This window comes from Aythya marila, assembly GCF_965140915.1.
Source record: "Aythya marila genome assembly, chromosome: 1".
NCBI lineage: Eukaryota > Metazoa > Chordata > Aves > Anseriformes > Anatidae > Aythya > Aythya marila.
In genome coordinates, this window is record NC_139042.1 from 31,843,903 (window position 1) to 31,868,570 (window position 24,668).

The 24,668-nt window shown below is 38.3% G+C and overlaps 1 protein-coding gene across 1 annotated transcript in view; it reads left to right on the forward strand.

The window, feature by feature from the left end:
* The window catches only part of VWA8 (von Willebrand factor A domain containing 8), a 188,744-nt gene that overhangs the window by 127,951 nt on the left and 36,125 nt on the right, over window positions 1–24,668 (forward strand). Inside the window, exons 30-37 of the mRNA XM_082784877.1 lie at window positions 396–512; window positions 996–1,060; window positions 1,161–1,286; window positions 1,897–2,006; window positions 3,986–4,140; window positions 5,912–6,110; window positions 13,811–13,892; window positions 15,666–15,870. Of these exons, the coding sequence (XP_082641003.1) occupies window positions 396–512; window positions 996–1,060; window positions 1,161–1,286; window positions 1,897–2,006; window positions 3,986–4,140; window positions 5,912–6,110; window positions 13,811–13,892; window positions 15,666–15,870 (1,059 nt within the window). The remainder of the gene's footprint in view (window positions 1–395; window positions 513–995; window positions 1,061–1,160; window positions 1,287–1,896; window positions 2,007–3,985; window positions 4,141–5,911; window positions 6,111–13,810; window positions 13,893–15,665; window positions 15,871–24,668) is intronic.

Below are 24,668 nucleotides of genomic sequence, written 5' to 3' on the forward strand. Positions count from 1 at the left end.
CAATGGATACTTTAGAGTAATGCTAAGGAAACATAAAAACTTAAACTAAATATTTTAGTGGCTTGACAAAGCAGAACTGGTGTATCTTATATGTAGCTGACTACAGCTTAAACACATAAGCCATACTGGTCTAACTTCCAGAGTTTATGCAGAAGCTGTATAGATAAAACACTATGGAAAAACTGAAATATTATTCCATCTTTTTTATATTACATAACCTGAACGATTATATTTCTCCATGAACTTTGAAATTGAACCAAGATCCAGCCTATGTTTACCAACAAAGTCAGGGTCATCTTTTTGAAACGACCTAGGTCACTAGAGTGCTTCAGACAGATTTATTGTAGTCCCTTAAATGGGCTTGAGATGTACGCAGATCTGCTTCTCGTTTACAGAGCAATGTTGTGTTGTTGCTGGATACAAACAATGGTGCCCTTCGCCGACTTTTGCTCTCGCCAGATGATCAGGAGTCTCCGAAGAGAACGTCTTGGTGGAGCAGCAAGGAGGAGACGGTGAGGAGTAACACCTGCTTCTACTATACTGTTTTTGTTGGAAATCAAAACTCAGTATTGGAAAAACTGCTCCAGGATTGTTTTGCTTTTACTGTTTGTGGGGGCACAAGCACTTAATTGTTTACACTTCTGTATGTTTAAATGCCTTCAATGGAAAATAGCATTGTTATGCAGTAGTGACATCAAAGATATAAATAAGTCATATTGTCTGTGGATATGTATCTTTAAAATCTCCCTCTTTGGAACTAGAGCTGGGAATAACAGAACATTTTGTTACAAGGGATTATGTCCAAAATAATGAACTAAATTATGATGCAATTATAGGACTTGGGACAAGACAGGCTAGATAGCATTTTGAAAGGTAATTAATGGAGTGAGTTATTCCAAGTGACAGAAAAATGGAGTACACTTTGAGAGGAGTCAGGGAAACTCACTGGGACTAATCTAACAAACCCTAATTGCTGTATGACGTGTTTTGTACAGAGCAGCTACAAGATGTGCCGAGAGTTTTCACACAAAAACTGGCTGGTGTTCTACAAAGAAGAAGGGTGAGATTTAAATTATATGCTTGTATTATACTGATGTATAATGGATTACCTCATATACATACCTATCTAATTATTCTTTTCTTGGCTTCTAATTTTACAGGAACCGTCTTATCGTACTGGACGTATTAGAGGGCCAAACTCACACCATCTCACTTCCAATCAATCTGAAATCTGTCTTCCTTGTGGCTGAAGACCGGTGGCTCTTGGTGGAAAATGGAACAAATAAGTTAGTTAAACCCAATTTTCTTGATGCATTATGTCTTGTTCATGTCTTGTTTATGTTCAGGAGTTTTGCTCCTGGTCTCAGAGTTGTTTCTTCAATTTGTAAGAATAACTAGACTTAAACAGTTGGTGTTTTACTTGGTAAAAGTGCAGATAGACTTGTAGAGCAGGAAACCTACAGGACATGCCTGCATGCACACCTCTGAAAATCTAGGCTAGATTTAACTGTATGCATGTTTTACTGAGGTGGTGTCGATCTTTAGCAATTAGATTGTTGGTGGATTTGGCTTTGGAAATACAGCCACATAGTCCAGAGTTAGTGCCTACTTGCCTTACTTCCTAGTCACATGAAAGAAATATTACTCCTCTTTCTTAATTTTATATAAACGCACAGCAGATAGAAGTATGTAAATACTTACCAGAAGACAAATCTGCCTCTGGTTGGCTTACCCTCTCCTGTCTCACATGTGTTTGGTAAATTATAGTTTTAGAAAAAGGTGTTGATAACCTTGTTTACATGAATGTAGAATCTTTCTGCTGTTTCAGAAAATAAAAGTCCTTGTTTAGAGTTACAAGTTTAATCCGGAATTACTATAAATGTGTATCCTTTACAGGAAATTTCTTTTAACCAAGCGTGCTCATATGGAGGCTGAAGACAGTGAGGTTTGCCAGCTGTATGCATTGAATGAAGAGCCAGCTGACATGGGATTTGGCTTAACAACGGGTATTGAATGCAAGCTTGGCTTGTTCTTTTTTTTTTTTTTTTTTTTAATCATTTCTGTGTTTGCAGCTGCACAAACAAGGCTCTTTGCTTTAAAGGTCTGGGTAACCTTCTCTCAGATTCTCTTTTTGTCCTCCCCTTATCGTGTTTGGTTAATAATAACTTTCCAAAAAGCATGGTAAATTCTATGCTTAAACTTCAGGTTGTTTGAGTAAAGCATTTAAGACCTTCAGTCATGGACTTTTAGGAAATGTACAAGCATACAGAATGGAAAATGAAAAAAGATGACTAGGCAGTTATTAGCACATAGAAGGGACCAAATATATTGGTGAGCCCAATCTGTATACTGTTGTAAATCTATTACACATGCTCAGATGAGCTAGAAAACATTGTCTAGCACTTTTTGAAAATACAAAGACCTCCTGTTAAAACCTAACAGAAGTCATTGATCATAAAGATCTGCAGAAAGTGTGCACCATCACACCTATGTTAAAAGATAGGGGGAATTTGCTCCGTAGAATTCCCAGATGCTGCTAGGAAATGAAGCATGTCTTATGGTACAGAAGAAGGCAAAAATCCCCAGTGGTCATCATTCTGCTAGTCTGTAGATCTGGTGATACTTTCAACCCTAAGCACCTGATCAAGGTGCACAAAATCTTTAGTCTGCCTGGTTAAATAACACTAGAAGTATGTGTGCATCCCACCTGACAGTTTATAGGCTATGACCTGTCTCCAGTGTGTCTGAGAGAGACAGAGGAAAAAAATAATAAAGAAATAGCTGTATTTTTGTGTTAAAGAGGGAGAAATTTCTTCCTGATCCTTGAGGCTAGCTTAAGTCTGAAGAATGAGATTAGCATGGTATAAACATGATACAAGCAAATATTATTGGCAAGCAACAAATAAGGCTTATTTTTTACATAAACAGCAACAAATTGGATACCAAGTAGTCTTATCACAGCTTAAATATCTAGGATCCTTTTTATCTTTTGTGTAGTTTACTCTATCAAATTATCAAGCTCCATCAGAGCACAGTAGTTTCCTTCCTCTTACTGCCTTATTTAGAAACCATTATAGAGTATCATTCCTTAGATGGGTAGAAGCCTTACTACAATTTCCAGTCTCAAAGTATTTGTGGACAGTGTATTGCTGCATGCTTTTTGTGCCTTATTTATCCTTTGTTATGTTGTCTTTCTAATATGAAAGGCTATCATATCCCCTCTCCACTTTTTTTCCTACTCATCCAGCAAACCCAGAATGTATTATCTTCAGCCTGTTGTCATTGTTTGAGACAGAACCTGTGGCAGGAGAGCTAAGAAAAGGTAGACCGGTGTGGGTTTTCCACTGACCCACATTCATTCATCCTGTGAGGGAGGAAAGATTTTCTCCTGCTACTGGGTAAAGGAGATGCTGCAGAACTAAAGATCAGGGGTTCTGACTGTTTGTAATATCAGGCAAGGTAAAGGGCTGTTATAGTTGCACAGAATAAAATTTAGTTTTCCTTAGCTTCAAGAAAAAGAAAACTAGACCATTATTTACCAGAAAAGTGTTACTAATAGCATTATTTAAAGTGAAAAGACAAAAAGACAGCCACCAAGAAATGTCACATTGACAAATACCTGTACAAACCTACATTTTGCCTTTTTGTGCACATGCATTAAAACAACCTTTAATGAGATCACATGCTGTTATATGCCATAGACTTTGTGTCTCGTTTGTGCAATAGAGGGCAAAATTAAGTGGTATAAGCAAATACAAAACTAATTATTTCCTGATTTTAAGTGTTTAACTTCACAAAAATAACATTATTTCCTGACTTTTTTTTTTCTTTTTTATAGTATGGTATAATCAAATTTTCTGCTTGTTAGTAAGTTTATCCTCAAAGTAGTAGCAATGATTAGTGCTCAGCACTCATGTAGTTAATATTGTTTTCTATTACACGTCTGGATTAAATGACTTTCATTTTGTTTAATTTCCCTGTTTAGCATCAGAACTGAGTGTGCCGCATGCAGTTTCAAGTGACCAGCTATCTTCAGAAAACCTCAGTGCAGCTGTTGGACAAAAGATCAGCTCCCCCAACAGGATTTTCTCAGATGAACATAATTACGCTACTATTGTTATTGGTTTCCCAGACCTCTTGGTAAATACTCAGCATTATTACACAATGAAGTAATATGATCTCATTTATTCTGTAACCAGCTAAATACCTGTTTACCAAATGATACAGAAGAAGGGAATGACAGTTAAGGGTACGTTCATGGTAAATCATTTGGTAGGACAGTCTATTCTAAAAGGGTTTCATTGGAGTTTGAAATAATAAGAAACTGGGCAAGATATTGTGTACCACAGACAAAATTCACTGTAGGTAAGCTGCAGGTGGTGCTTCTAGAAGACTATCTTATAAATTGTGTTTGTTTGTTTGTTTTTAAATATAACCACTGAGAAAAATGATATCAGCATCATTTTGAACTGTTCAATATGAACTTTTTGTTCAGTGTCCAGCAGCTAGCAAGCCTGTAGATTTAAGGAAAAGAAAAAGATGCAGAAAATGGTAATAAAACTGCCCACAATCACTATTTAATGAAATGGCTAAGTATAAATACCACATGTAATCCTGCCCACTCTGTATCCAAAAGTTTTGTGACACAAATAGAAAAGGACAAGAAAAGAAAGTGAAACTTAACGGTGCAATAATTAATGCTGTTGCAAGGATTGGAGGTAAACACAGGGAAGATAACAGTGGTATGTTTAATACTTACATTTACTGTCTGTGGATATATATATAAGAGGTGATGTGTTTAATAGATTGGGCCAAATTAGAAAATTTAGCTCTTAATGGGCATGAATTTTGGGAGAAGCCAAATAATAGAAGAAAATACTTTGAAACCCAGGAGGATTCAAAAATACGTCTTTGATAATAACACATTCCCTGTGACTTTGCAGTTTGCTTTTGAGTTTTACCTGATTTGGATTTATATTATTATGAGAATGAATACACTAGCTTTTCATAATATGAAAAGTATATTCATTATATATAGTATATTCATATAACCATTATAAATAGATGCAAGGGACAACAGATGCAGGACAAGCAAGATAGTCTGGAGGAGGGAGTGCTAGAGGTGCTACACCCCTCTGTGCTAATACTGATGAAAAACGCTTTGTTCTCCTTGATTTAGACTAGGGGCCTGTCTTTCCTTACATGAATATGTAAATGTGAATACAAGGGGGATGGAACAACACTTCTGATTCAGACCTCTAAGTTCAGGTGTTAGTGGTATAGGTGTTTATCACATATGAGCAAGATATCTAAGCTCTTATTCATAGAAGTAGTTTTCAGCTGACCAAATGTAGAAGCCTTCTTCAAGATCAGATGATTCGCTCTCTAGGCTCTACTGACTGCAGAGAAAGATGAAGCACGGTTTGGATATGTGCATACCTACATTTTTGTCTTTAAACCTGGACCAAATCATAGCCTTAATGTCTACCTTTAAATTTATTAACTGAAATATGTTTACATTTATCTACACTAGTGAAAACCTAGGTTATGGTAATAGTTCATTTTAGTTCAATAGTTCATTTAGTCCATGTTTGCTTCCAGACTAGTGTTTTTTTTAATGCTCCTAGTTCAATGTTAAAAAAAAAAAAAAGTTGATTCAACTTTACAACTTTAGATCTTCAAAGAGTCTGACTTCTTAAAGCTTGTATAGATCTACTGTTTTTTCACTCCTTACAAGAGTTTTTAATGACAAAATAATCCAGGTCTTTTTCTTGTCATATCAGGTAACCACTGTAGCTGCATTTGATCTGAAATTAGACAGAAAGTGGACCTTACTAAGGAATATTTTTTCTTAGGCTCAATTATAGTAACTATTTTTTTCAGTAGAATTTTTTTTTCTTGTCTCTTGCAGTCTCCCAGTGAAGTGTACAGCTGGAAAAGAAACTCCTCTCTGAGTCGCAATGCTTCTCCTTCTGATTCATTTTATTATGGAGCCCGGAGGAAAAGAGGAGCTGCAAAACAAACCAATTGTGTAACTTTATTGGCTTCTAATCAAATAGTCAGAATTTTACCACCTGGAGATGTGCCTTTGAAAGACATTTACCCAAAAGGTAAGAGGTTCATATACTTGTGCTGCAATAACTGTACATACTTGTTTTTGTTTTGTAAAACTGCAATCACTTGTGAATTTTTACAAAATGTTTTCAAATAATTACAGAGCAAGTATTTGAGGAGAAATAAGAGTATTTGCACTTATTTTGCCAATTTCAAAGTGAATTTGTATCTTATTAACATGCCGAACTGTACCTCTGAGGTATTAAACAGGCTACCTACAATGTGAATATGCCAGCAGATGGGTTCTCATTTTGCCCACACTGGGAACCAACTACAGGAATGTGATTGTTCCAGTTCAGCAATCAGCTTTGCAACCTTTGCTCGGATGCACAATTGTAAGACATGCCATATTTGTCAAACCAATCATCCATCTCACTTAGCTTGAAGACAGACCCTGTCTCTGTTTCTAGCAGGGCCAGCAGGAAAGGTTATTTAGAGAATGCATGTGAGCCAGGCACTTTTGTTTCTTTCCTTTCATACTTGAGATCTCACCATTCATTGTTGTTTTATTAGGGATGCAGCAGAGTACATCCCTGCCTTACCCTCTAAATCTTCTTTTATGGACCCATTGTGCACAAATTTGTCTGGTCCCTTTTTGAACTTGTGTGTCTCCACAGTAAGTTCGCAAGTTCACTACTCTCTGTCATGATCCAGTCTCCTAACAAGGTTTATCAAGTGCTTCACATTCTAGCACGGCAGGGTTGGGTGAATAACAAGTCTGCATTCATCTTGAACATCACCTACATGACTGTAAACTGCAGTCGCATCTACCTTCTCTCCAATCTGAAGAGACCCTTTTTTTTTTTTACTTCTCATGTACAAGTCAATGAGCAACATTCAGGTATAGCAAAGCCATCACTTATAAGACAGGTATAGAGTACAGACCTTCAGACTTTTTTGTGCTGCCACAAGTTTTCTGTTACCATTGTATCTTTAGCTTATTCAGCCAATAACTAAATATGTGCTGATTAGTGCTAAGTAACAGTATTCATGAGTTTTGCAAAGGTCTCCAAGGGAAAATCACTATCAAAAGAGAAACCTCAAAACCATTTCTACATGGTAGAAGGGTGGATTTTTTGAATACATCAGTGGAAGAATCTAATCCTGCTTTGTACTATGTGAACTCTCTCTCCCAGAATAAATGCTTTATTCCAAATTAACTTGCTTTTCCAAAATAAATGATCTAATATATCTGCTCTCACTTAACAAAGATTAACTTCCCTGTGTAGAGAAACCCTTTTATTTATGATTTTAAAAGAGTAGAAAAGTAATTGTCTGCAAACTTTTATTTTAATCATAGAATCATAGAATATCCCAAGTTGGAAGGGAGACACAAGGATCATCAACTCCAACTCCTGGCGCCACACAGGACCACCCAAAAATCAAACCATATTTCTGAGATAATTGTCCAAAGGCATCTTGAACTTCCAGCAGGCTTGATGCCGTGACCACTTCCCTGGTGAACCCATTCCAGTGCTTGACTGCTCTTTCAGTAAAGAACCTTTTCCTAATCTGAACCTCTCCTGATGCATCTTCATGCTGTTCCCTTGGGTCCTCACACTGGTCACCAGAGAGCAGAGCTCAGCACCTCCACTCCCCTCATGAGGAAGCTGCAGGCCGCCATAAGGCCTCTCCTCAGCCTCTTCTTCTTAGGTGGAACAATCCCAGTGATTTCAGCTGCTCCTCACACATCTTGCCCTCCAGATCCTTCATCGTCTTTGTTGCCCTCCTTTGGACACTCTTTAATAGTTTTATGTCCTTCCTACATTGTGGCACCCAAAACCACACACAATACTCAAGGTGAAGGCTGCACCAGCGCAGAGCAGAGCAGAACAATCCCTTCCCTCAACCAGTTAGCAATGCTGTGCTTGGTGCACCCCAGAATATGGTTGACCCTCCTGGCTGCCAAGGCACCCTGTTGGCTCATGTTCAACTTTCCATCAATCAGAACCCCGTTGTTCCTTTCCATGGGGCTGCTCTCCAGCATCTCATCCCCCAGTCTGTGTTGTCCTGGGTTGCCCCTTCCAGGTGCAGAATCTGGCACTTGTTCTTAAATTTCATGCAGTTGGAGATTTTCCATCCCTCTGATGTGTCAAGATTTCTCTGCAAATCCTTACTTAGTATAAACTTCCTTAGTGTATCTCCAAGTCCTGCCTTCAGGTCATTTATGAAAACATTGAAAAGAACTGGCCCCAAAATGGAGCCTTTGAAATTTGGGACAATATTTGCCAGTTTCCAGTTGACAGGGATCTCTCTAGATTCCCAAAACTGTTGAAAATGAATCAAGAGAGGTCTTGTGATGACATCAGCCAGCTCTTCGAGTACCCTGGGATGAATCCCATTGGGCCCCATAGACGTTTGCATCCAGATGGAGCAGCAAATCCTGCACAAGTTCAGAGTTAACTGGGAGTTTATTGTTTCCACAGTCATGGTCCTTCAGCTCAGGGTTCTGGGGGTCCCTGGACCCAGCATCAATGCTGAAGACAGAGGCAAAGAAAGCATTAAATGCTTCTGCTTTGTCTGTGTCCCTACTTGTGCGGTGAGCATCCTCATTATATAATGGACCAATGTTATCTCTTGTCCTCCTTTTGCTGTTAACATATTTTTAAAAGCCTTTTTTATTTTCCCCCACAATAATGGCCAGCTTCAACTCTAATTGAGCTTTGTCTGCACAAATTTTCACTCTCCAATGGCAAACAGCATCTCTGTAGTCCACCCATCTCACCCAACGTTGCTTCCAATAGTCTTTCTTTATCTGTCTAAGCTCTAAAAGTTCTAGAGAAGCAGTCCAAGTCTTTTAGTCTTTGGCTAAAGAAGCAAAGGCAAAGATATAAACAGGACAGAAAATTAAAGTTGCCTACATTTGCGAAGAAAAGGTTAGCTTTTAAAAACTTTAGAATTTACTTAAAATGTTAGTAATAGTTAGCATGACAGTCTTGGAACTAATCTCGTCACACTTTATAAAGTACTGAAGGATCAGACTGAGTCTTTTTTTAAGGCCTTCACATGTAAAAACAACAACAATAAAACCTGATGTGGATGGTAGAAAAGTTCAGAAGTTAAATTTTCTGAGCTTTTATTCAATTAGTTTATTAATTTGAGGGTGAGGGAGAGATTCAGTGTTTCCAAATGAGAAGCTATAATTGACACCGTCATTTTTAAGTCTTTTAAGTTGCTGTTGTAAATTAGCACTTTATAACACTGGATAAATATAATTAAAAAACAGAGGATGTCCTTTTTGAAGACTGGATATGAATGAACTGAACAGGTTCTCTGTCTGAGAACTGGCTTCTGTGTGGCTGAACAATTTCATGTATATCAGCTGAACAAGATGTTAACTTTTTTTCCTCAACTGTGGTGTGATATATGCTTATGAATAGTGATTGATGCCTTTAGATTTATAGACATTTTAATGCATTATAGGTAGTGAAGTGCTTTATGGCAATTTGAGTTGAAAGATTCAAGGCCATCTTGAAGATCATTATCATCGATTTTTCTTTCCTAAATCATGTTTGAATTTATGAATTGCCAAAATTGATCTTAACTGAATCATGTTTAATATGACCTTACTGATACAATTAAATTAGACCCAAGCAAGACTCTAGGTATTCTATTCAATCACCTTTTTTTCAAGATTTCAGACATTTTCCATTTATCTGTTAATGGTCATTTTTTCTAGTGGAAAGGAAGCTATACATGGAGTCCTGCAGAGATCTGTGCTGCTCAGTGTAGTCATGAAAAAAAAAAAAAAAAAGAAAAGAAAAATGAATGAACAATGAGGTGATAATGTTTGCTGATGGTACTGGTTATTATTCACAGAATAAAGAATTATGGAGGATTACAGGACATGCGATGCTGACCATGCAATAAAAATGACAGATGAAATTCAGTGTAGATAAGTATAATGTACGTGAAGGAAGAAAAGAAGTCTAAATTCTACGTCTAAAATGATGGGCTGATCATTACATGTGAAATGAGCAGATCATTGCATCTCAGGAGCAGGATTTTGGAGTCATGATACTTTTATTAAAATAGTCCAAATCTCAGTAGCAGTCAAAAAAGCAAATCAAATACTGAGAATTATTAGGGGAGGAACAGAGGCAAAAAAAAATAAATAAAATAAAATAAAATAAATTGCGCTGTTGTGTAAATCTATACATCCTTAATTGTGTACGGTTGTGGTCCTCCATCTCAAGATGGGTGATACCTAAAATGGAAAAAGTTCAGAAGAGGGCAGAAAAGACCAAAATTGCATCAGACAAGTCTCCTGAATTTTGAGACAGGACAATAGAGAGGGATATGGTGGAGTTCTACAAGAACATGTATGGCATGGAGATGTGGAAGAATGAATAATTTTTACACTTGGTACCAGAGTTAGCAGGCAGACACTGATAGTAGAAACTTCATCAAAGCAAATGAAAAGAGGTGGTTCTTCACAGAGTAGTGAATCAACCTGTGAAACCATTTGCCAAAGGATGTTGTGAATGCTGAAACATGGATTCATGGGAAAACTCATGGTATGTTACTAAGAAGACATAAAAATAGAGACAGCACATCCAGCTCAAGAAGCACCTGAATTGGAACAGGTTGGTGACTTGAGGAAAATAACCTGTGTGTGCTTGCCGATGGTTCTTACTCTTTTCAAGCATCTAGCTACGCTGGAGTCAGGACACTAGATTGGAGGGACCTAGGATTGCCGTTGTTCTGGCATGAATCCAAATTCTTTCCAAGAAGAAAGGGGTAACAGAAAGGAGATGTGCATTCATGTGCTCTCTTGGAAGGTGAGATTCTTAGGTACTTGTCCTTACCATGACCATTTGATATCCAATATTTGCAGCCCCCTCTGCTGGGCTTCTGTTTCTTCTGGAGTTTGCCTCTCACCGGTTGACAGAATATTTAGTTGAGCATACATTTAACTGCTACCAGGAGCTGCTTAACATACAGTCTGGGACCCTTGGAGGTTCTTAATCCTGAATTGTGCCACACAATTCATGGGGAGAACTTCAGAGGTCCGATGATTCTCCTGTGCTGGTGTTTCTGCTTTGGAAACCTGTGGCTATTTACCTACAGGAGTTGTGTAAGGCTTTGCTCATAAACCTCTGTATCCTTTCATAGGAGATGACACAGTGAAACAAAGGCGTCCTATCACACAAAATTGAGCATGTGGCAGTCCCTTGAAATTCTTGCATTAATGTTGCCTCTGAGTTGTTCTGTATTCTGGCTTCAGCTTGCTTCTCTGTCAGGCTTTCTTTCTCATCTTCTTGGACAACTGGTCAGTTCTGGCACACGGCCTTCCATTTCTATTAATAATTCAAAGTACTCAGCCAAACTCTGGTGCACTCTAATCTATATTACCAAAACTGTTCTAGGAATAACAAGCAAAGAAATCATTTCCTTTATGTTTTATCGGAACAGTAAACTAGGGTAATTGTTATGTTTGAAAAGAAACCATAACAAGTAATAATTTCCCCAAAGACTGCCAAATAGATGTATGGCCACAAAATATAAACTTAGACAAGAGTTCATGGCAGAATCCAACAACTAAGAATTAATGTTTATTCTGAAAACAAGGCTATAGAAATGAGGGCTTCTTGAGAGCAAATATTTACTTGGATTCTCAGCTCTTCCCATATATGAATATAAAATAACAATCTGTTACTGAGCGTGTATCTCTACTAGTGTGACAGTAACTGGAATGAAATAATACAACACACAATTACAGGAATAACCTCAGCACGTCATCTGGCCTACCTATTTGTAGAGGAACAGGATATTACATGTTTAGACTCTTCTTGACTAATGTTTTTCTAGCATTTATCTTAAAAACTTAATTTGAAAGAGATTCTAAAGTTTCCCTGACTGGTCTATTGCAATGCTTCACCCTCCTTGGATAATAAAGGCTTTACCTAGTATCCAGCCTGTTTTGCTGTAAATGAATCTGAATACTTCATGGCACCTCCACTCAATCAGCATAATACTTCTCCCTTTATAAGAATATTTAAGATATTATGGTACATGTGTTTTATTTCTTGTAATCTTCTCTTTGGGAACCAAAAATAAAAATAATTCCTTAAATTTGTCCTTACAGCCCATCTGTGCTAACCTCTTTGTCATCCCTGGATCTTGTGTGTCTACATTTTAATTTGTTTGATGAGCTGGGCATAACTATTTTACTCCCTCCGTGTTCATCAGGAGGGAAGAACACTGCATTTATTTAGATCTAATGTTCATATTAATATAAAGCCTGTGTTTTGTTCTCATAGCATCATAACATCTATGTACTATGCACGTTGTTCATCATAGATCTTTGACTGCAGTTTAGGGGTCTGGGTTGAATTTAAACATTTAATTACCTTTTCTTCAGCTTCATACTCTTCAGTCCTTTATCTTGTAATTTAATTTGGTTGATTTATGTTCTCTCTCTAATTTAATTCTCTTTAATTCTTGTCCTATAGTTCTACCTTTTCCAGTTAGCATATCTACATGTTCTAGATCTTCACTGGGATTTTTAAATTGTATCTTATTCTCCATTACCACCCAAAAAGAGAGCACATTTTTTAAAAATGACAAAATCTAGACAAAATGCTCTAGACAGAATGCTCTGTGGCCTACAAATATATATCTTATCAGATTTTTTTCTCTACTTTCAATGTGTTTTATATTTACATTTTTACAAAACGTGAGTAAATTCAGCAGATAAACTACTGTAAATGTGCATACTGTAGATACATAGGTATTGTAGATATGTATGATGTGCTCCTGTGGGTTGTTCTTTATACTCATTTGAATGTTAGGTCCCCTTATATCTCTGATCTTGCTGGTTTTTCTGTGTGCTGTATGCAAGCACCAACACTTCTGCAGGTAACATCAGCTCTCCTTCATTTCAAGGAGCTGAAAAGTATGTTGTTTCAGAAGGAAATCTAGACTTGCTTTCATCTAGTGACAATAATATTTTGTACCCATGCCATGCAGTCTAATTCAGTCTTGTGGTTTCTGTTCTGAAAAACTTTAGTTCCTTAATTTACTCCAGGTAGATGAAAGCCAGCTTTAACTGGAAGCCACTTCTGAGCCCAGGAAGAGTGTTTGCAAGAGTCAACATAGGCAAGCAAACGCACACATTTTTTTCAGAGAGAGAAACCATAGTGTTATCTATACTCAATAAACTCTGTCACAAATGGAATAGTAAATGCCTGATAGTCTAGAGTTATTAACTGAACTTATAAAACCTTTGCATAATTGAGAATCTACCTAATTCAATTTCAGGCAGCAACATTAAGTTTAATATTATTGAGAAATTTTCAAGTGAGAATTAAAAGTACAATGTTTTGAAATGTTCCTCAATATGCTTTTTGAGACAGATGTACAGCTGACATTATCTTCAGTGACAGATAAAAGCTGTGAATTAAGGATTGCAGTAATGCCTGATTAGTGCTTTTGTGAGTAGGACTATATTTATGTGTAATTTTTACATTTGCTATACAAATACATTGTTCTTTCATAATTTGCCTGTCTAGATGCTCACTATTATAATAGTAACATGGCTCGGTGTTTGCAAGTCATAATCCTATGTTGAATGTAAAAGTTTATCATTTTCTGGCAGGTACTGTATAATGAAATGCCTAAACTTAATCTACTAAATGCAAATGCAATAACCAGTTAATCATGCAGCAGGAAAATAACATTTGTTTGTTTTCAGATGTCACTCCTCCACAAGCTGCTGGATACTTAGAAGTAACAGATCTTAACTCAAAGAAAATCAAATACATTGCTATTCCGAGGTAAGTTATTTTATTGATTAGAGAAGCCTGTGCCTTACAGGAAGATTAAACAGAATTTAGTCTGCCATATTACTTCAGAACAAGCAATTATTTCTTGTGATGTGGAAGGTGAAAGAAATTCACACGTACCTTGTAAAATAATGCAACTATTGCAGCATATTTTTGTCAAAAGTTTTCTGTTTTCTATGTGATACCAATGAAAATGTGACAGTTCATTAGTAAATATGAAAAGCAGCTTTATCTTCAGATTTCAATTCCATACCCTTTGCTTATTACCTGTCTTCACCCACTTTATCCCCTACCCTTTTTCATTTTGTTTTGCTATTTTCTATCTTTTTTTTCCTTTCCCTTTTTTTTTTTTTTTTTTTTTAAATCTTTCAGGTCTAACAGGCAGAATGATCCAGTACTAGGTGTCAGTAAACCAGGAATCAAGGTCCAATATAAAGTTGACGTGGAAAATAACTTGAACTTGTATATGTTTTAGATCTTCTTTTTGAACATACACATTCTTTCACGCACAACTATCTTGCATTGTAAACAAGTGTCTTGTACAATACATACAGGTAGGCAAAAGATATGGTTTCTGTATAGTTTTAGTATCTATCTCTCACCATTATAGAGTATATTTGCAAGTATTTTGCTATTTATATCTATATTTTGGTTACAAGTTGTCATTTTCAACTATAGTGAAGTTTTTTGTTTTAAATGGCATTCTTAAATGTCCATGTTTAAAGAAAACATGAAAACCACGTCAGAGAAATAGTAGAATATCACACCTTTTTTCCACACTGAGACATTATTGGAAAGTACAAAACTAAACCTCAACATCATGACCCTTAACCTTGTATGAGGATTTAAGCTCCTTATTACAAAATAAATCTGAGCAGAATTTCAGATTAAAAAAATGTACTCCATTAGGAACAGATAAGTAAAGTGACTTCATATAGATGAATAATTCTAAGCTAAAACCTAAAAACCTTTCCTTCTGGCATAGTTATCCTGGTCAAATGCTAAGGAAACTCTTCTTCAGTTGAATTAGTTCATGATAATTTCAGTCTTCGAGGTGTATAAGTAACTGTTTTATTTCTCGTCTAAATTATGAATTGTAGTATTAATTAATGGAAGTTGCAAGTTATTATGTGTGTGACTACTAGTACTGAGAAAGTGCAAATAATCTTTCCTACTTTAACCAATTTCCTTTCCTGTTATGTAGTTGTTAGACCCCCATTTCAGCAGTAAGTTTTCGTCTGTCAGTTGACTGTTTATAACAGTGCTAAGATTCTCTGCACATAAAGCTGTGCCATCTTTAAATAAATGTTTAAATTTTCTTCTTTCATTAAAGCACTTGTTAAAGCTCTTGTTAAAGAGAGGTATTAGTTGGTGCAGAGATATTTTCGTTAGTGCCTAGGTCATGTTCTTTCCTGTATCTTTTTTAGTTTTGTATTATTCTATAACACATTTTTAATTTTCTCATGTTCTTTGTAGTTTTTTGTAAAGAGTAACTTTCTTCAGATAGATGAAATACAACAGTGGACTAGGCAATGTGTTCCCTTTTGGCCTGGTCTTTTACACTGCTTTTGTGAATAGGTATCTATTCCAGTCATACCCAGTTTCAGTAGGTGGAATCTTTCATATAAAAGATCTGCAGGGCTTAGTTAGGGTCTGTCATGGAGTGAGGGTACTCTTTCGTGTAATTGCAGCTTAACTAAAGAAATGTTCACCCTATTTTTAATTGCAACTTCAAGATTGATCACACTCTCTCTTGTTTTTCAGCTCAGGATCTCTTTCTCCATATACATCTTGGCTGTCTAAGATCTCAGATGCTGATGCCCTGTTGGCACCTCTGGGCAAAGTAGGCTTGGTTAGTGTGGACATGGGAGGTGGTGTGAGGCTCTGGGAGACAGGACTCGACAGCCTCCAGCGCTCACTGCAGGACTGGAGGAACATGATCGGACAAGAGGATGGTCGACCTGTGCAGGTAGGTGTTCACAAAGCTGAAGTGAAAAACATCTAATAAAATGATGTAAACAAGTTTTCAGTCGGGAGAGGGGTCAAGGGAGTGCAGTGTAGAAAAACATTAAGTAGAAATATGCCTGTAAGAAAAACTGAATAGATGTCTTCACTGAAAAAAAAGCAACCCACACAATAGCTAATTAGAAAGCTTATTTGTGACCCCTGTAATTATGGTTACTGAAATTCTCTTTGTCTTGCAGTGTTTGTATTTTTGCCAAATTCCAGTACATTTACATGTAAATTAATTCTTTATCTCATGCTGATTTTTAACTGCAACTTTCAGAATAGTGAAATTAATGTTTAAGGGAAGCATGTACTTTTCTAGAGTTCAAATAGTTGGAAAAAAAAAAACAACATTGCATTCTTTAAAGAAATACTTCAAAGAAGAACCTTGAAACATAGATGGAAAGATGCCTTGAGTTCAGAGTATTGCCGTTGGCAGATTTTGAAAATTGGTAGAAGGGGTAGAAGAGTTACAAGGATTTCAATATGGATATTTAGGTAGATATTGAAAATACACTGCATGTACATGTATGCTGTGTGTGCATGTATACATGCGCATTAATATACTGCCTAATGTGTAGGATCACCATGGCTACACAAAGAGAAAAATCAGGATTTTTCAATTACATCTTTAATTTCTGTTAGTGACTGGGAAAGGTATCATTCTTACTTTGAGAACTAGAGTGTGCTTTAGGGAGGGCTTTCCTACTTTTGGCTAAGGAGGTCCTTTATCTACAACTGGAATTATTTCTGTTTCATAAATTTCTATAGTACCTTTCACTGTACATTAACATGGAATGTTAATGGAATTAATGAAATGGAATAAAATTGAATTAATCATCTCTAAATTAATCTCTCTATACCATTGTTTACAAGGTATCAAGCTATCCCAAGTGCAAATGAGATTTGTTAGTCAGAAAACAGCTCTTCTTTCACTTTCTTTTCCCACACTGAGCTCCCTTTCTGCAGGATGTTCTGCAGTTATAGAAGCTTGTGCAAGAGCTGGCGTGTTCTTGTTATTGGACATCAGCAAATGTCTCTTGTAAAAGTCACGAGAAAAGGAAATTGTTATCCAGAAGCACATTTGTGTGGTTGCTTGTTGCTTTATAAGTGTGTTTTTTTATTGCCTATGTAGTAGCGTTAGCACCATCTTATGGTCAGATATAATCAGTTTACACCAGCCCAATTTGACCTGACAAAGTCGGCTAGTAGAAAAGAAAAGGAGGAAAAGTTAAGAGCTTTACTTGTTTTGATATTTTTTTCTCTCTCTCTCTTTTTTTTTTTCTTATCTTTTTGAGTAACAGTTGTAATCTTATCCAACAGTATTATTGTACTGTCAATCATGGCCAACTAAATACTAGAGAATATAGGCTTGGAAAGTTACGTGTCATAAGAAAATTTTAAGTTATTTAGCTAGTAATGTCAAATAACCACTTTACAAAAAGCTTCAGAGGTTTTCCTGCAGTCATAAAGCAATCCAGATTTGTAGTAGGATTTCTCTCTCCTGACAGTCTATATTTGGTAGCTACAGGGTAAAGTCTTCTTAGCATATCTGTCTTCTTCCCTCTGTAAATACGGGATATATAATGCTCAAGTGGGTGGTTTGTCAGAATTCAAAAAGGCATATTATTTGATTTGAACTAAAGGGCTGAAACAAAGCCTTCTATATGCTCTTTGAACTTACACAATTATCACTAACTTCTGTTTCTTTACTGTAGACACTTTGCTTTAAGTGGAAAGATAATGAGAGCTAAGAGACTTTTTACCAAGGTGTTTCAGAGCAATAAGCAATAAATTCTTACCTTTTATTTTATGCACTTCTCTGATAAGATAATAGGTATGTAGTTGTGGAAACAACACTTTGCTATTGGGAGATGAAGGCTTTCCCTCTTAAGTCCATTTTTCAGTGGAATGAAATAGAAGCAGTACTTGACATAGAAGCAGTACTTTATTGAAGCATTCATTTCTAGAAATGAAAGGATACTGTTAGCTTGAAAATATATTCATGTAGATTCCCTCTGTAAGGTAAGCTTAGCAAGAACTCAAGTGTCTCCTGTTCTAGTGACAATTACTTTACTAAGAAAGCTGCAACTAAATATTTCCTGATACTCATGTTTACAGAATCAAGGTGTTTTGCATCTGCATACAGCTGCAGCTCCATTCATTCAAGAGTATGAAAATCACGTTCTTCTGTATAGTGTTTCATGCTCAGATTCATGTTAAGTATCTTGGGGTCTATTGAGGCATCTCTAATTCCTGAACTAAACCTATCATTCCCAATCTTGTAGCATAAGCTGACTCCAGAGAATTGTCAGTGTTTCTCTTCTTGCTAAAATGCATTGCCCCTGACGAATTGCTGTTCCCTAGCAGCTACTGTTGATGCATCCCACAAAGGTAATACAGGCTTAGCAAAGCTTATTAACCCAACATCCACACTTTCACAGTGATGTTCTTACACTAACTTGTGAGACCTGTAGAGATGGTTGGGAACCACTGTTCTGGAAAAATACACAAAATCTTTCCAAAGCTTCCCAACGTTTGAAAGAAAAGTGGATTACAGGGCTTTCAATAAAAATGTAGATGCAAAGAACTGGAAACAAATTTTCAACCAGTTTTCAGTTTGAACTATTAGTACTATCTTCTAGGGTTGCATTTTGTCTTTCACAAATGCATTAGATCTCAGAAACAGGCTGTATGTACATAAGCAATGAAACAGAGGAAAACGAACAGCTGTTCCACTTACACTCAGTAATTAGGCTCCCGTGCTATAATGTCACGGCAGTCTTCAAACTAGTCAACATTTGTTTTGTGTTGTTGATACACTCAGAAGAGTTCAAACTGTTGAAGTCTTCAGGCTACAAAAATAGTTTTTGGAAATATGGTTTAGGTTTATATTAATTTTTACTTGTACAGACTGGTCAGAAATCATCTTCATTTATTGAAGTTTTAAACTCAGAGAATGAGTACAGTGTTCTGAAGTGATTGCATTGCAGTGCCTAAAATACAATATATAAATAAAACACTGGATTCTCTGAAGTTATGAACTCTACTTGAAATCCGTAAATTGTTGAGCTTTTTCACTGTTTGGTGTTCTTGGAAAACAAGGTCATATCATTATCAAATATCTGAAAAGAATTTGAAAGACAAATAAGTTTTAAAATCTTCCTCTCAAAGCTTCATGGTAATAGGCAGACTTCAATAAGCTCGTGTTATACATCAAAGGCGTATTGGTAGAAATTATGGAAAACAATGATTAAATTCTGATATAGTTTGGCCGTTGTTTTCCAGTAAGCGTTATTTACTGTTGTGTCTAATCTAGGTAGAGTACAATGGTTATATAAAAATAATGAAAAAGTGGATCATTTTGAGAGATTGCAATAGATAGTAAAGAATTGTGCCTTTTAGGCACCTGAAATCTCTGCAATTAAATGTTTTTTCATTTACACGTGATTACCAGCAAAACCATTTATTTCTGTATTCATTCCACTTAATTCTCTCTTTATGCTATGTAGAGATCAAATTCAGAATGCCATTGTTTTCAAAAGTCTCAGGACAAACCCAAACCTGTTGAATGCATAAAAATGTACTTGGTCAAGAATAGAAGAGTTGGACTGTAATGAATGATGATGTTTATCTGAACCTCAGAATGGAATCACAACTTTATTGGCAATCCTTTCTGTAATTTTCACAGAATCACAGAATTTCTAGGTTGGAAGAGACCTCAAGATTTTGTTCTAGACAATATCACCATGCAAAATTACATCCCAAAGTTGGATTAATCACTTGTTATTTCAGTCCAACCCTGTACAAAGAAGTGATCTGATTGATCAAAAAAAAAAAAAAAAAAAAAAAGTTGTGATCTGGGATTTCTTAGAGTTTTGGTTTGCTTTTATATATATATATATATATTTCTGTTATTTGATACAGAATAGTTTGGGTTGATATTAATTCCAACTCCCCTGCCATGAGCAGGGACACCTCTCACTAGACCAGGTTGCTCAGAGCCCCATCCAGCCTGGCCTGGTATATGCATGGAACCTGCAACAGATGCAGAACCTGTGACATATATGAGATGAGTTTTTGAAATTGCAGTGCTCTGCCATTTGTGGCTATATATGAAGGCCTAACTTCAGTGGTTGCACAACTCCTTGATTCCAAGACCTGATTTGAACAAGACACCTGGAAATGTCCCCACCTTTTTTAACTCATTGCTTTTGTGACTTGACCTGATCTGTCAATTCTCCAGCAAAAGCAACTGAGCAGTTAAGTCACACTGTAGTTCACAGCATCATAAGCCTTAGATGTTTTTCTGAAAGATGCCTTTTCATGAATTAATTAAGAAAAATCCATAAATGAGAAAAAATCTTTGCTTCTCAACAGTGGTTTGAATCACAAATGCACTTGTGACAGTTCTGCAGTACTGTGTATAAATTCAAGGAGTACTGGCCCAGAATTATTTTGTTCAAACAGGTCCTAGTGGTGGACGGCTCAACATGACTTGGATGTATTTTGGATATGTTTCAGGCTTTGGCACTGAAAGATTACATGAATGAAATGTATTTAAGAATAAGGAAGTCTGTAGATAGAGGTTCGAGGAGATTTCATTCAAGATTATCTGCCCTGGGGAACTGACTGAGAGAGCAGTTTTCTGTCAGAAATGAGTGCATTTATTTTAAATTGAGATTCCTTTTTGCGTTAGCTAGATGTGTATTCTTTTGGTTCCTGCTGCGAGTGGTTAATATTTTGCTGACATAGTGTTTTCACAAGACATGAATCCTCCTGACTAGCTAAAGGGAAAGGTGAAGAAAATTATTTCACAATCCCTTACACTTTACCATTAGCCACCCCTAAACATTTAAATATCTAATTCTTGCAACATCTGGAGCCCATAATTGTTATCATTGCTTTACAGAGGAGGGACCTGAAACATAACAAAGGCAGATGACCTGTTCAGGTTCACACTGCACATCTGTGGTGCACTGCCAGAGGTGGGATCATAGAATCATAGAATCATAGAATATCCTGAGTTGGAAGGGACCCTTAAGGATCATCAAGTCCAACTCTTGACACCGCACAGGTCTACCCAAAAGTTCAGACCATGTGACTAAGTGCACAGTCCAATCTCTTCTTAAATTCAGACAGGCTCGGTGCAGTGACCACTTCCCTGGGGAGCCTGTTCCAGTGTGCAACCACCCTCTCTGTGAAGAACCCCCTCCTGACGTCAAGCCTAAATTTCCCCTGCCTCAGCTTAACCCCGTTCCCGCGGGTCCTGTCACTGGCGTTAATGGAGAAAAGGTCTCCTGCCTCTCGACACCCCCTTACGAGGAAGTTGTAGACTGTGATGAAGTCTCCCCTCAGCCTCCTCTTCTCCAGGCTGAACAGGCCCAGTGACCTCAGCCGTTCTTCGTACGTCTTCCCCTCAAGGCCTTTCACCATCTTCGTAGCCCTCCTCTGGACACTTTCCAACAGTTTCATGTCCTTTTTATACTGTGGTGCCCAGAACTGCACACAGTATTCGAGGTGAGGCTGCACCAGCGCAGAGTAGAGCGGGACAATCACCTCCCTTGACCTACTAGCGATGCCGTGCTTGATGCACCCCAGGACACGGTTGGCCCTCCTGGCTGCCAGGGCACACTGCTGGCTCATATTCAACTTGCTGTCTACCACAACCCCCAGATCCCTCTCTTCTAGGCTGCTCTCCAGCGTCTCGTCGCCCAGTCTGTACGTGCAGCCAGGGTTTCCCCATCCCAGGTGCAGGACCTGGCACTTGCTCTTATTGAACTTCATGCGGTTGGTGATCGCCCAGCTCTCCAACCTATCCAGATCCCTCTGCAAGGCCTTTCCACCCTCATTCGAGTCCACAACTCCTCCAAGTTTGGTGTCATCAGCAAATTTGCTCAAAATACCTTCTATTCCTACATCCAGATCGTTTAAAAAAATATTGAAAAGTACCGGCCCTAAAATGGAGCCTTGAGGGACCCCACTGGTGACCGCCCGCCAGCCTGACGCAGCCCCATTTACCATAACCCTTTGGGCCCTGCCCGTTAGCCAATTGCTCACCCATCGTATGATGGTTTTATTTAGCTGTATGGTGGACATTTTGTCAAGGAGAATCCTATGGGAAACCGTGTCAAAAGCCTTGCTGAAGTCCAAAAAAATCACATCAGCTGGTTTCCTTTGGTCCACCATACGGGTGATCTTATCATAAAAGGAAATCAGGTTAGTTAGGCAGGACCTACCCTTCACAAACCCATGCTGGCTGGGACCAATGACTGCTTTGTCCCCCAGGTGCGCCTCAATAAGTTCGAGAACCATCTTCTCCATGATTTTACCAGGCACTGACGTGAGACTGACAGGCCTGTAATTGCTAGGGTCTTCTTTCTGACCCTTCTTGAAAATCGGCACAACATTTGCCAGCTTCCAGTCTACCGGGACCTCTCCAAATTCCCAGGATCGTTGAAAAATAATTGAGAGAGGTTCCGCGATGACATCCGCCAGCTCTTTCAGCACCCGGGGATGAATCCCATCCGGACCCATGGACTTGTAGGGATCCAGGTGGAGTAGCAAATCCCACACACGTTCAGGGTCGGTTGGGAGTTTGTCATCCCCACCGTCCCGGTCCTCCAGCTCAGGGCACCCTGGGTCCCGAAGCCCATCATCGGCATTGAAGACAGAGGCAAAGAAGGCGCTAAGCGTCTCTGCTCTGCCTATGTCATTGTCTGTGAGGAGACCTTCCCTATCAAGGAGCGGCCCTAGGTATTCTTTAGTTCTCCTTTTTCCATTCACATATCTAAAAAAACCCTTTTTATTTTCTCTCACAGACACAGCCAGCTTCAACTCTAGGTGTGCTTTGGCCACTTGAACTTTCTCCCTACAAACACGAACAGCATCCCTGTATTCTTTCCATGACACCTGGCCCTCCTTCCAGTAGCGAAACACTCTCTGTTTCCGCCTAATCTCCATTAGAACGTTTCTGGTCAGCCACGCCGGCCTCCTGCCCCGCCTGCCTGACTTGCGATATTTAGGAATTGCCTGATCTTGTGCTTCTAGGAGGCATCGCTTAAAGAATGACCAGCACTGGTGGACATCAAGGCCTTCAAGAGCAGTTTCCCAGGGGACTTTGCTGACTAGTTCCCTGAGCAGCCTGAAGTCCGCTTTCCCCATATCTAGGGATGAGGTTTTGGTGGCACTTTTCCTTCTGTCACCGTAAATTTTGAACTCAACCACTTCATGGTCGCTATGACCAAGGCGGCTACCAATCACCACATCTGCCACCAGACCCTCTCTGTTTTCTAGCAACAGGTCTAGGAGGGCACCTTTCCTAGTTGGCTCCGTTAGCACCTGCACCAAGAAGTTATCATCTAGGTGCTTCATGAACCTCCTGGACTTGCTCGTGTCAGCCGTGTGGCACTCCCAGTTAACGTCCGGCAAGTTGAAGTCCCCCATAAGGACAAGGGGAGTTAATCTCGAGGCCTCTCTTAGTTCTGTAGAGAATAATTTATCGGCACTATCGTCCTGGCCAGGCGGTCTGTAATAGACTCCCACAACGACATCCCCTTTATTCGTTCGTCCCTTGATCCTTACCCAGAGGCTCTCAACTTTGCCATTGCCGACCTGAAGTTCCACACAGTCCAGCCCCTGCTTCACATACATCACCACCCCACCACCTCGCCTACCCTGCCTGTCCCTCCTGAAGAGCCAGTAACCATCTATCGCAACACCCCAGTCACAGGACTCATCCCACCAGGTTTCGCTTATGCCAATGATGTCGTAGTTGCGGGACTGGGCCAGGACTTCTAGCTCATCCATTTTATTCCTCATACTGCGTGCGTTCGTGTAGAAGCACTTCAGGTGCGTCTCCTTACACTCAGCACCTTGTGGATCTGACCGAAGGACCTCACTGGCACACAGCCCCTCTGATTCTAGCGTACCATCCCTTAGGTCTTCACCGGCGCGCCTGGTTTTAGCCCCTTCCCCCTTCGACTCTAGTTTAAAGCCCTATCTATCAGCCCTGCCAACTCCTGACCAAAGATCCTTACCCCTCTCCGAGAGAGGCGCATCCCATCCGGTGCCATCAGGCCCGGTGTAGCATAGACCTTCCCGTGATCAAAGAACCCAAAATTCTGCCGGATAATTGCAGAAGACCCATACAAATATATAAAATATACAAATATATAAAATATACAAATATATAAACATTCTTTATAACCGTGTTGATAAGCTGAGTATTTAAAATGTCCTTGAATGCTGCATTCACTACAGAAATACCTTAGGTTGGACAAGAAGTTGCATATAAATGCAGTGCATATAAATGCAGTGCAGCTACCTAAGAAAACAGATGTCAACTCCATATAGCTCAAGGTTGAAACATGCTTAGCTGAGACATGTATAGACATATTCAGCAAAGCTCAAGAAATGCAATATATTTTTTTCTCAGATTGAGGTGGCTGTCTTTTCAGTCTTATAGCTGCAGTCAAAAATGATAACAGAACACATAAGTTATTCGATGTCCCGTGAACAGCTAGAAGACAAACATATTGTTCATGTCAGTAATTTAAAAGTGCAATGTATATTTATCAACAATAACTAAAAAAAAAAAATAATGTGTGGTTTTTTCATGTGTCTAACTGCTCATATCATCCTTGATGCGAGGGCTTTTTGCTAAAAACAGCATTTTAATGAGTTCAACAGCCCTCAGTAGCAGTTTCTTTTGCAATCCATCAGTTTGTCTTTAAACATGATGAGAGCAAAGGCAAATGC